Genomic DNA, 14,155 nt, shown 5'->3' on the forward strand with positions numbered 1-14,155 from the left:
ACTTAACCAGCCACTAACAATCTCCTTCCAAACAAAATACCTGATGTGCTCATGATAACGATTTACCTTCTTTTTGCATAATAAAAACGCACTTATGGGATTCCATACTTTGGAGTCGTCTGTTAAATTTCCCTCTTAGTTTTGCACATTCAGAACATTCACTTACGATCAGAGTGAGCGAGCAAAGATCTTCCTATTAATATTTCTTTTGCTCACTGGGAGAAACAATCCCACAGGGTTTATCAGACGTCACTCTGTTTTAGAACGGAACGTATCGAAGTATATGATGTGTTTACTGCCAAAGGATCAACTTACTGCTTGAAATCAAAGTCTGGTGCTCAAAACAAATGGAATCACCCCAACTGAATCAATAACGCTCGGTCAAAATAAATGCTGCTGATTTTAGGGAGCCGCTGCCAATAACCACATGCTGGGTCATTTTTGACAGCTATGATTTTTACAGAGAAGTTGATTAAACAGCTGTTTTGTCTTTTACACAGCGGCAGAATGTGATCTGACAGGATAGGGAGCAGAACCGATGGAAAAAGGAGGGTTTTTGCTGACCCCCCCCTTCCCGAGCCATCCCCTTACATAAGCCCTCGCCACGGGGCCTCGGGAGCCCATCTGGATGGCAAACGCCGCCACACGTGCCGCCAAGAAAAACTGCCTTTTGAATCAACAACCAAAATTTCTCCCCTTCTGAAGGCGCTTGTGGCTTTGGAAAGGGTTGGCACAACAGAAACCCGAACGCTGCGGGAATTTATTTACGTTTGACTGGCAGTCGGCTTGAGGCATCTCCTCACCTCGCTTTTTAACCCTTGTGGAACGGAGAAAAGCAAGTGCAAAGCCAGCAAAGGAGAAGCTAGGCAACCTTCTGGAATTCCAGTTATGAAATTTCATGAAATCACAGCTCTTCTTGCACGCAGTAATGCGTTTTCCAGATGAATGTACATTATTTTTGCTCTGATCGATCTGTATTTGGTGGCTGAGCTGCTTTTCCTCTCAAAATGTCAGGGATCAAATACTTTCCTAGAATCTTCATGTCTTCTAAAATCACACCGTAAAAGTTCAATTTTGTCATTTACAGGCCTTCAACAGTAAAGCAAATATTTGTCTAGAATCCATCGGAACTTCCTTAGGATATTTTCTTTACGCAGGGACTGAGTGTGAGTGATGCTGGGTAACCAACAGCCTCTGCTGCAGATGGGGAGAGTAAATCAAACTCTGCATCCTTCCGAATAAAGTCCTAAAGGGACCTCACTGCTGCATGCTGGAGTAACTTACCCTGCGGACAGTCATAACACTGGAGAAGTTCCATGAACAGAGGAATCAGCCCCAAGAAAACGGTGATTAACACAACGGTGACGCAAAGAGTCATTTGTGACTTCATAGCTCGGATGGATCTGCAGTATTGATAAAGATGATTTTTGGACATCACACTCAACACATTGATTATAAAAGGTCCAATACTTCTTGCTGACATCAGGTTTGGGCTTGTTAATACATGAATCTGTAACAATTTCTAAAATCCATACAAGAGTCCCCTGATTTACATTAGAATAAAACCCAGCACTTTTTCAACTAAATTATCCTATTTGCAGCAGTAACTTTCCCCACGAGCACATCTTACAAATTACACAACTTGCCCCTTTTTTCATTACACGCTCCTGAATCACACATTTAAAGTCACTGAGAAAACTGCTTTCATGCTCACGGACTTATCTGAATGTTTTTAGTTGCCTCTCAAGAAGTGAGGACCAGTGCACTTCAGCACGTCCTTTAAATAAGTCTGGCCAAAGTGGAAAACTATTGACAGGATGGAAGATTCGGCTGGAAAGAAATAGTCCAAGTGACCTAATGCATCAGTTTTCTTCTTTCTGCAGAGCCTAAGAGCCCAGAAGTGCTTGACAGCACATCATGCACAATCAAGTTCCGCACAATCACGGCTGCGACTGACAGGCTGAGCAGCTGCTTATGTTCGGGAATGGAAAATTAAATTCAACGCCTGTATAACGCAAGAACAACAAGACAAGGGTGAGAAGGAGAGAGGAAACACGCTGCCAACAATTTATTTTATTCCCCCAAATTGCTGCTTTTATTTCAGTTTTATTAAAGAGCAACTGGCCAGGAAAGTAACTGAAGTAAACAGAAGTGCCTGGGAAAGAAGGAAACAACAGCCAGCATTAAATTACAGGCCTTACATAAAGTCAGTAAGCAAGTGCCAGCATTGATGCCATTTATGAGAACTGTGGTGCCGAGATAAACTCAATGGGTTCTCATATTATCTTCTCGCCTCCCCTCAAAAGAGGTTATCACTTCCCTCCATGTGGCAGCGTTTAATTGATTCACAAAGCAGCAGCTCTTTGGAACTGAAGGCAGCTCAGAGGAACACAACGGTTGAAAAAAGCAGCACTGCTGCAACACAAGGCCCTTCCCAAGGGTGCCATACCAAAAAATATTAATGCTTTCTTTCCCTTCTTTCTATTTAAAGATGTGCTGAACGCTCAAACTTTGCTTCATACGAGATAGTCCAACACCTCTGCAAACTCTGCCCAAGTTGTGCCCCCACCAACAGTCCCCACTCTCACGGAATTCAGAATGAACCACACGCAGCTCTTTGGAAATTCGCAGGTGGAGACGGTCCACGTGGTAAGATGCAGAGCAGAGGTTTGGACCAGCAGACAGCTCAGGAGAACCTGCTCCACCTTCATCTGCCACGGGCACGATGCTGCAGAATTGGGCAAACTCTGGTCTGCTTAGACTCAATCCAGCTGCAAAAGGAAGCTTGTCCTGCCTCCGAGCCCTGGTCTGGCAGTTGAGAACGCACTACAGCATCTGATAGCACCGAGGTCCTCACAGGAGCAGCCTAAAGCAAATCTATTTCCAAAGAGCTACAGTCCTCGGTATTTATTACTATGAGAAGAAAATGTTGGTAAAAAGCATTTCCAGGGACCACAAGATTAGCTCATCCATGCAGATACAAACCACACCACTACTTTTCAGACTACTATAGCTTGGAAGATTACTTAATGTCCTATATAATAAAGAAACAGAAGCATGGGTTAAGCAGAAAACATCAGAGATCCTCAACAAATTCTTAGCCTGAGCGCTGCCACTAACCCATTTCTCTTCCACAAACCTCCGCAGTATCTAAATCACGGCTGATTCTTGACTCAGCCGCTCTGCCGGGGGGATGGACTGAATCGACAATTAACAATGTGGTCACAACAATCCAAGTGACGAAAATTCACCAGTTTCTAGTGCTGATGAAATATTAAAGAGATGGAACAAAATGCCGATTTGAAAAAGTTCAAATTTTTCTTGCACTTCTCCAACAGTCTCCTGATAGAACCCAAGGTCACATCTACAACTGCTGACGACCAAGACGTGTAACAATGTCCTTTGCACCCATGTGTAACAGTGTTGTAAACCACTGGATACACACTGTACACTCTTACAATTAGTGACTAGTACAATATTCAGAAATGAGAAACATGAAGCTCAGCATTATAAACAGGAAATAAAAAGAAGTCGAGAGAGTGCAAAAAAAAGTATACAGAGATGAGGAAGGGAAAAAGGAGATAAAAGGAAAAATGGGTAAAGTTTATCAAAATGGAGCAATAAAAAAGGCTTTTTAAAGTGGAAGAATGAAAAAAATACTAAATATATTCTGTATTTATAATGTACACTTTCAGTAACCAATGTTTATTTATATTAAACTTTCTATATAATAGTAACAGTCTGCAGTATCTCATAAAACAGATCCAGTGGTGGGAAACATCAGAGCTAAGGGTTTGTGTATGAGAAGCAACTTCCTACCCTTCCTCCGGTATTTAAAAGCAGGATAATGCTTAAGAAAGACAGAACAGAAATGTGGTACATCTGCTGCTTATCCTGCACAGCTCTTAAGATCAAAATCTTCATTAAAAGCAAATGAGAAGCCACAACAGTAGTGACTTGCTGTGATCTGCAGATTTCTGTATGACACAAGTTATAAGCTGCTTAAACTGGCCCAACCTGCATCATGTTTGGGTTATGTGCATCCATACATATATATATACAAACACACACACAGACCAATCTGACATACATTACACAATCAAGTAGGAGTCAAACGTGGTTCCTATTAAAGAAACGTGGGTGGTCTGCTTCCCAAGTAGTGTCGTGTCAATGAATTTTGGAAAGCAAATACAGCATTTAATTTGATTTGAACAGCCCTCTGAAGAGGACACGGTTACGTATCATTCTCTATCAAAGTGGATTAATTTCTCTTTCAACTAGCACAGTCGAACGATACTTTGCTGGAAGTGATATTACAACACAATAGAAACTCCAAGCTTTGATTACCGATTTCTTTCTATTCTACGTTTCTAAACGCATCTAAAAAAGTAACGTGCCACTTGAAACAGAACATCATTTCCCATACAGTTAAAAATCTGGCTTTAGCGTAAGGTATTCTCAGATAACACTTTTTTCTTATGTTACATAAATGACAAGGGTGTATTCTGGATGGAATAAACGTTAACCCATGAATCTGTGTGAAAGTTATTTCAATACACGTATACAGTTCCCCGAGCAACAAACAACTGTACGGAGCCAAAAGAGGATTTCTGGTGCCCAATAAACCACCAACAGGCACAGGTTCCCCTTAATGCAATTCGTGAATTTGCATCTCCTTCCTCTACCCACCCACTTGTTCTGCATTTAATTTGTAGGTACTGGATCTTCTATTCTCTTGTTATAATGGAACAAAACTGACAAATATGTTAAAAATGACTGGTGATAATCTGCAAATAATCTGCAGATGCAAGAGGCTTTCACAGAAATGAAACACTAACAAAGTTACACACGCAGGAAATAACGAACATTATTTTGTTTTCACTTCATTACCCAGATTATTTTGAAGAGTAAGAACTATAGATAGATTTTCTTTTATGAACTTCAGAAATCCCCCCTCAGTTTTTCCAAGGTGAAGTGTGAAATCTTCCTTTGAGTTACAAAGTTTCTTACAAATGCAAAATTCTGAATTTGGGAATCTGGTTTTTCAACCTCATTTGTGGACATCGCCATAAAATCTCAAAAGAGCTAAACCTGTATTTTCTGTTACACAAAGAAAATTACAACTGTGGATGTTCTTATATCACATTTCATCAGAAAACGTCTGCATTTTTAGTAGGGTTCAAGTAATGAGCTACTTAATGACATATAGTGTGTGTTTAAGACATTTTGGTTTCTTGCCCAAAAACCGCTGCCACCCCACACACAAATTTATACCACAAGTGAAAACTTACACTTCCAAAGATAAACTCGCATCTCTGCTGCGGTAAACCTTACGCAGCATATCAAGAATTTTTAATAAACATACTTCTCGTTTCTGCCTATTATACAAAATACTCTCTCTATTAAATACAGATTTGGTTGGTTTTCTTTTTCTTCTAGAAAAATAAAGGAAGGAATAGCTTGCCACTGACAAACTTTAAGAAACTTGAAAGGAAAAATAAAATCCTTTCTATTGGCTTGAGCTTTCTAGCTATGACTGGTAAGTGTGAAGCTGATGACATGAGATTTTTCATTTATATTTAAAATAATTCATCAAATACTACTGCTCATAGCAGAAGCAAACCACACAGTTGGGACAACAACCTAATAGAGCTCCCATGCACTGCACTCAGTTTTTGGTAGATATTATGGAACGACACTTCACCACTGGAAAAGCAAAGCGGGGATGAATGGCACATCCCAGCACCCCGCTGAGAAATACCAGGGATGAAATCGTGGCCCAGCTGAACTCGACAGCAGTTCTGCCACCAAACACGGCCAGAATCTCATCCTCCAACGTTATGAGTTATCCCGGTGCTCACCCACATCACAGCAGATTCATAAACCAGCCACCAAAATCAGATTTCATTTTGACTAATTATTTGCAGTGATGACATGTTATTACCGGAAACCATCATTTCTGGCCCAACGTTGTTCCTATTTGCTGTTTCGTCGTGTTTTCATGCATTTTCTTCATTGGCTGCCACAGGATTCTTTGCCATTGCTGATAGCAAATCTCAATAACCATTAACGCTAAAGTACCCAAAAAAGTAAACTCTGGTCAGATTACCACAGGGTCTATTATTCCAAAAACCCACAAAAACCCTATTCCATTAGGGAGTGGTTCTCGAAAGAAAGCAAAACGCTCGTCAACATGAAGAAGAAATAAAGATACATTTCAGATACCTGGATCCCAAAGCTTCCAAACCGTGGTAATGACATCAAAGGCCCAGCCGTGGTTTCTGCCCTGTCACTTGGAACGTGGTTGCTTGCAATCCACTGTGAGTACAATTCCACCACTGCAAACCTTTCCCAGCTGCAGGGATTGCTTCTATAATCCAATTTTTCCATGGCCACAACGCCTCATATAAATGACTTAATCCCCAGCTTAAGCAGTCACATGAGCACGTTCTTTCCCCGTGCTCCCATTTTCAAAATCCTGTTCTTCTTACACAAACAGTTATAAACTCATTTGATTTGTGCTCACAGATTTAAGGGGTTGCGAAACAGGTTGTCTGTGACTTGCTTTAACACCGGAGCAAGAATCATTTCTTCACATTTCTAAAAACTGTTGTCAACAAAAATCTAAGTTTGAAAACCACAATAGAACATGGCCATTTGCCTTGATCAAAATTACTTTGAATCATAACCTCCCTTAAAAAATACATATTTAATACATTTGCAGCAGGAGCCTGAAGGCTTCTGCTTCAGGTGTGTAACGAGACAAAAACTGGTCTAATGCAACAACTTGGACAGGTTAGTTTTGCCTTTCAGTTTTCCCAACATAGCCAGTAAATGGCTAGAAACAAATGAAGGTTTCCTCAGCAGTCTCAATATTCTTCACGTTTTCCTCCATGTAACTATCAAACCCGCTGCCCTAACAGAAGCGTAAAAACAAAACATCCAACTCTTCAAACACCACAAAGTCAGCTCTCTCTGGCTATGTTCTTAAGCCTTAATTGGCATTTCAAATCGGCAACTGCACACAAAACACTCTAGTATAACAAATTATTCCCACTCTACTAATCCATTTGTGACCTACATAAGATGCGACTATAAAGGATCTTTTAACAGGGTGATCCTACTGGTATATTAAAACGTAGTTCAATTAGAAAAGTTGGTCATTTTTAGATTATCTTTTAATTCAACAGTAACATTTACATTTGCTTCCTCTTCACAAAGAGCTGTAGCACTTGTGTCAGATGCGTGGCTGTTTGAGAGGCCTCCACTTACCTCCTTTACTAGAAAATATTTACACCACAGTGTACAGAACAACCTTGACTGTCCCCAGCAGATTCCCCAGGTAATATTCTAGCAGAAGTCAGTGTATCAGAGTAAGACGCATACGTCCAGATTCTGCTCTTAAAACTGGTGGCTGTGCATACTACATTCTATATGCAAAACACATTTGGTTCCCTTTAAATTGACAAAAATCACATCTTCAATATAATATTTGTTCATTACTGCGTAATAGCTTTAGTAACCAAAAGACTCGTGCAGACTGGAACAGACACAAGTACATTTGCATCATATGAATTCATGTTATGAATCTACAGACATGATGATACTTAATCTTTACTTTACCAGAGACTGCAAATTCCTTCCATCTCAATGACAGCAAGTCTTTCAAAATAATACACACAAAAAACCTGAGATTCAAGACTTACGCTATTTTGAACATTTGAACAATATTTAAATGTATTCTATTTGTTTTATTGCATTTTCTGAGAAAGTAATAATTCTCCGATACTTACTACATTTGGTGCACTCACAGCTGGTACTTGCATGGAAATCTGAATTCAGATTTCAAGATCGAGGAATTTCTGGTGAACACCCACAACAAACTAAATTAAACCAGCCCATTAGGATTCCTTCATAAACAAACACTAACAAAACATCTATTGGCAACAACAATACCCACCCCATTCTTACAAAACATAGTTTAACCGCAAGCAGCAGTTTCTGCCTCATCTACACAGTATAGATTCAAAAGTTTCAGTGTTATACTCACAGCGAATTCCGTAAATCATGAGAGGATCAAGTTGCTTCTTGCCGTGCTTGCCCTGGCCCGACAGGTTGGAGATGGCCTGAATTTCCCGATGGAAGAGATAATCGAGCAGCGTCAGCGCCATCTTCTCGGCCGTGCGGCAGTTGGTGCTGATGTGCAGCATGTCCGCAGGGGTGATGGGGCAACGCACCCGCATCTCGGGGTTGTTTTCATCGCCGAGCCACGTGCCGTTGGGGTAATCCTCTAAAAACAGAGATTGGAGAAATTCTCATTGTGGCACAGAATGAAACAGCCAGGTTCAAGTTACAGTCAATTTCTTAAGTCATCATGAGCTCTTCCAATTTTCTTTGCAGTCTCCACAAACTTCTTTTAAAATCTAGCATGACAAATAGGCTCGCAAGATTTATTACAGATAAAAAGCTATTCTCTAATCCACACCAATGGTGACCAGCAGTGATTACCATCAATGTTCTGGCCTACACGAGGAACTGGTGCCATTAGTCCAGATGTCCTACTCACTCTCAGATATCGTTTTAAGTATCTCATACTAGAGGCCAAGAGCTGAAAGAGCTCACTGCAATCACAGCGTCCTCATTCATCACGTTAGTCATCCCCTAAAAATGAACATTACTGCAACCCCATAATATTCTTAAAGTACAGCTAATCTCAAGCTAACAGCTTTGAACCACAGTTTTCCCCAACAGCATCAGATTAAAATGAGTCTAAGCAAGACTACAAATTTAAGAAATTATAATAAATAGCGAGCAGGAACTTAATCACTTAAAAAGCGTATTTCGAGCAGTGACAATCACTCAAAATGTAGCCAGAGATACCAATCAAAATTTTGGTCTTTCGTCAGATTTACAGAATAACTCTACGTTATTTCCTAAACACATTTTACCAAGGAACAGGACCAGCATAAAGATTTCATATCACATGCCAAGTGCATCTTCCCTTCTATTCAAGTATAAGATCATTAGCAGGAGAATTAGACCAAACTCCTCATATCGACATACAAACATTTTAAATATAATGAAGTTTGTTTGATTTCTGTCCAACCCTCTCAGTTTAACAGGAAAAATACTATTTCATTTTAAGAGAAATATTAAGCCCTCAGTAGAAATTAATCTTTGCAGGCAAGGCCAAAAGTCAGTGGATTCAAAACTAACCAGAAACTAGAAGCGAACTCCTAAGGATGAGCGATCCCTACCCAAGGGGAGGATGCAACACAGGACCTGGGATGAGACACTCACTCCAGATAAAAACACGATTTCCACTACAAATCTTGACAACACTTATAGGAACTGGATGGAACAATGTTCCAGTACTATTTCAATGTTCACTGACAAAAACCATTTGGATTTTATTTCTATGTTTGCTCAACTTTTTGGAGTGAAACAACACTTCCTGACATAGGAAGCGCTCAGCCCTTCCACACTGCAGCTTGACAGCTTTTCATTGTTGTTTCACTTACCTTCAGAATGGTAAAAATGTGAATAAATCATACAATTACATGATTTACCTTTCATTACATGCCTTTGAAGTGCAGTTTGATGGTATATACAAAGTCACAAACCCCTGTTTTCCATAACCCTCCCAGTCACAAATCAGGGTGACGGGGATCTGACAGACGAGCGAATCCTTTCCACATTGCCCAGGACCCCTGTGTGAGCAGCATCTTTATTTCCAAGTGCTGGCACAGGTTAAGCAGCCGGCATTTTACTAGACTACAAGCCAGAAGTACGCAATAAAATACACCATAAAAGCAACTCAAAACACTGAAAAACACTTTTCCAACATGACCTTTGGGTTGAGTCATACCACACGTCAGATGCAAGTTTATTGCGATGAATAATGACAGTACGAAGCAAATGTTAGATTATGCAATACTGATACATCATTATAAACATCAGATTATCAACTATGATAATTTGTAAGGGAAAATATTTACTGCTGATGTTTGTAGCAGATAATCCCTCAAACTTTTTTCTGTTGAAATCAGAACTTACTCCTCTGTTCTGAATATACTTTCGCGCACTCACGATTTTTTTTTGGTGTATATTTTATTTGAGCCTTACTTTTTATCCTCAGCTACATAACAGGGCACGCTGGCTGTTTTCTGCTCACAGTACCAGGTGCCATCTGAAAAATAAGGTGGTTCAGATGAATGATGATTGTTTTGAATGCCCCGGTGTCTGGCCTCACCACAAGCCTGGTGAACATTATCGGAGAAAACAACAGCCTGTTCCTGAAGATAAATTAACTGCTTTAGAAAAATGTGGGCAGAGTTGGCAAAGCAAAAACATCTTTGGGTAAGCGTGTAAGTTTTTCAAAGAAATTCTAGAAAGCCTAAGTAAATTATTTTATATCCTATGAAAATCTTAATTCCTTAGCAGTTGACAGAATTACTATTAGATATGAGTTATTACTATGTATAGAACGCCTTCCACCTGCAGTCTTGTTTAACAAATGCTATCAACGTATATAAACCAAAGATTTTTTCAATTTACAAAAAAAATCTGCCTTTTTTTTTTCTTCACTGGCACCAAGTCCAGAACATACTGTTTTTACCACATTCAACTGTTCTTTTATTGCTAACAGCCTGGAAAAAAGACACTATCTGGTTATTCTGACCTATGAACACAAGCCCCACATTAAATTATCTCTTGCATTTTCCTCCTGCTTTAAAAGCTTTGACAGAAAAGAGAATTCGCTTTATAATCATTTTGCATTAAGTGGAACTTGCATGACTCAAGTTAACCATGACTCTACTGTCTCACTGCAGCTTCTTGAGGGCATAAAAACTTAAACTATTCCTTCTGTAGATCAAAATAATTCCTACCCGCCTGCCAGCACATCTGGCACTTTGCACAGAGTAAATCCAATGAGATCGGCACACGAAAAACTGGTGAAAAGAGGAAGCGTGGGGGGAAAAGACACTGAGTAAGGAAAGAAAAAACAGGGAGTTTGATGGACATTCTCTCTAAGCAATTAAGTACATAAATACTATTGATTAAAGCTGCGTTATTTGAAGCTCCTAGCACTCAAGCATCCTTTTATGCTTCCTGAAATGGTTCTTTATGTGTATTATCAGACATTATAGGTAATATCTAGATGGAATCTAGAGGAGACAGGTTGTTTAGTAGATATATTCTAATAGCCAGACCCCGAGTCAGGAATTCACCAGGCCCTGTACAACCACGGAGCCGCTTTATTCCTTAAACACGACCAAACCGCAAATGACACGAAGGGTTGAAAAGAAATAACACAGCCAACACACTCTTCTTAAAAATAATGAAAGATAAATGCAGACACTCATCTGTAACCCAGTCCATCACGCAACTTTCCTGGTTTGCCCTCAAGTATTTTACTTTCACTAATTTTCCTAATGGCCTTGCTGCATTTTTAGTGCTATGTGGAAAGATGCTTCCTTGTGTTTCTTCACACCACATATTGTATCAGAGAAGTGGCTCTTGATCATTTCTACTCCAAGTGTTAAAAGTCCCAACATTTTTATCTGATTTACTCTGCACTTGGAAGCTCATTTCAATGACAGACTAATATCTCGCTCCTCTTCGGTGCTTTTTTAAGATCTGAAAATTTGCCTTTATCTCCATTTTACTGAACCCAGAACTAGTTTGCTTTTCAACGCTGTTTTCAAATCTTTCTTACCGCATTCAGTCCATTTCTTTTATCTCCCAGCACAGCTGACCGCTCCTCTCATTCGGACAGGAGGCGGCTGGGGCTGCTGCGCAAAGAATTTCTATGGGAACAGGGCGAGCCGGCCTTAAGGTTAGTATAAAAAAAATTAAGTCAAGAGAACAAAAAATCAAACAAGAGTCACTGTGCCTTTCAGACTTGCTCCCAACGTGTGTTTTCCCAGCCGGGGAGATGACACACACTTCGCTCAGCTCTGTTGGGTGCAAATCTGGCATTTGCAACGGGGAAAAAACAACCAGTAGCTGCTGTACAAAGGCAAAAAGCTGAATTAATCTTAAAAAAAAAAAAAATAATCCAAATGTACAAAAATAAAGCTTCATTTCTAGAGAAACTAGATAATATTTTGGCTGATGCATAGAAGATTTGACATAATCTTTTAAAATAAACTTCTGTCAATTAGGTCGAGTCCTTTATCCCTGCAAGAGTCCACAGGGTAGTGATTAACCGACAGAGACCGACTTCATTAACTAATGATCATTAAATATAAGGAACAGAGTGATAGGCTGTAAGTTAACCTACAAATCTCAAATGTGATTTAAAGCTTGTGCTAAAGGAAAGGTTAAAAACCAGCTTTAAAGCTCTGCTCACCAAAACCTCCTCTGACCACAAAAATCAGTGAAGACGCGGTGATTTCTGGTCAAAGGGAGCAAACAACACACACATATCCACAAACAGCAGAAACCTGGACACAGAACTGGAGTTTTACACCTGATTGGCGGGGGAAAAAAGGTTTAATTTCCATGTAAAGATAAAAGAAAGATAGTCAGAAGAGTGTTGTGCTCCAAGTCTAATCTGTATAGCACAAAGGGTTTGTTTAATGGAGACACAGCTCCAGGTAATTTCTGGGTCACTGTGGTCAGAGCACCCCTGCGCCACACAAAACATTCTGAAAATATCTAATATCCCACACTCACAGGTTCTTCAGCTCTCCGACAGACAACAGCCAACGTGGACGGACACACATGGGCACACAGGGCTTGTCTCAGCAAACACGATGGTGTGCACAGAAGGCTCAGTGTAACTTCCACGAGATGGCTTGTTTGGTAAAAATAAGGCCTCTGTTTTAGTATATGGTTAAATCCATGAGAGAAAGAGGAGGTTCACTTACTTTATGACTCATGGAAGCCCAGGGAATTTACCCAACAGAAGCAGAAAATGAGGACTATGCGATCAACTGTAATTTACAACGCTCAGTTAAAAAAAATCATGATAAAATTAAGAAAATTAAAAGCCATGCACCCAGAGGGATTCTTAAACCCTTAGAAAAGGAGTTTCATGTCAGGAAAACAAATTTCTAATTTGGATTTTGCCCACTTTCTTGTTTATTGCCTCTTTGTTATATTTAACTTTACAGAGTGGACCAGACTTAATTCAAACATCGCTGTGACAGACAGAAAAAAAAACATCGTTCATTTGTTAGCTCCCAATAATAATAAAAAAAAATCTAAGCAATTCAACTTCTATCGTTTTCTTTGGCTTTAACAAGTCACTGAAGCTCTTGAAGTCTCATCAGTGTCTTCACATCGGCTACATATGATCTTGGTTGAAGGTACAAAAAGTTGGCTATTTCCAAGTTCGTTCTCGCTGTCTGTATCTAGTCATAAGGAGCTTGGCAGGAACAGCAAAGTGCTGCAAATGATCATCTAACATGTGAGATTTGATCTTGCAGTGAACTGGAAAATCCTGCAGACAGATAAGTCTGGGCCACGTACATGTAGCTGCTTGGATTCCCATTTGGAAAACAAATTCTAAGCACTATTTAATGCTATGATTGTAAAATTACTGTTTCAGATGCAAAGCTGAAGAGACATTAAGTGACTAAACAATTTTCTTTGGAAAAATATTACTCATCCTCTAATTAACACACTGTGTAGACCAGTTTTCCCTTATCTCCTCCAAAAATATTCATGTTTACATTTCTAAGTCTGTACTTTTGATAGTTTAAAAACGCAGTAAAAAGAATGCAGAGAAAGCAGATACAATACAAAACTATCGGATACGGTGCCAAACATCATATGTCAGTGTATCAAGCGTAAAGTTCACCGAACCAAACTCCAAATCAATGGATTTCGCAATTTTATTTATATCACTTAAAACCAGCTTTCCTGGAGCTCTGTTCATCTGCATACTTGGGAGATACTAAGGACAGTGTGTTTGTTTCTTAGTAATTTCAAAGTCTTGGCTTTGGTATAGACATTTTTTAAAAATATCTGCTTTTTTTTAGTAATGCTGAATGGGACATTCTTATACCACAAAGATGAAAGGTCCTGCTCTTTTTCCCTTCCATATTAAAAATAGGACAGTAAGTCTATTGTGAAAGACTTAAAAGGATGACACAATGTGCTTTAATGTTTTAGGAACAGATGCTCCTCTTGTTTGTACATCATG

General features: G+C 39.5%; 1 protein-coding gene across 2 annotated transcripts in view; it reads right to left on the reverse strand.

Annotated features, from left to right (window-relative positions):
- The window catches only part of BANP (BTG3 associated nuclear protein), a 130,970-nt gene that overhangs the window by 81,405 nt on the left and 35,410 nt on the right, over positions 1-14,155 (reverse strand). For both annotated transcript variants that reach the window (XM_082062801.1, XM_082062800.1), the window contains exon 7: positions 8,051-8,290. In XM_082062801.1, the coding sequence (XP_081918927.1) occupies positions 8,051-8,290 (240 nt within the window). The remainder of the gene's footprint in view (positions 1-8,050; positions 8,291-14,155) is intronic.

The sequence above is a fragment of the Streptopelia decaocto genome (genome assembly GCF_964273445.1).
Source record: "Streptopelia decaocto genome assembly, chromosome: 11".
NCBI lineage: Eukaryota > Metazoa > Chordata > Aves > Columbiformes > Columbidae > Streptopelia > Streptopelia decaocto.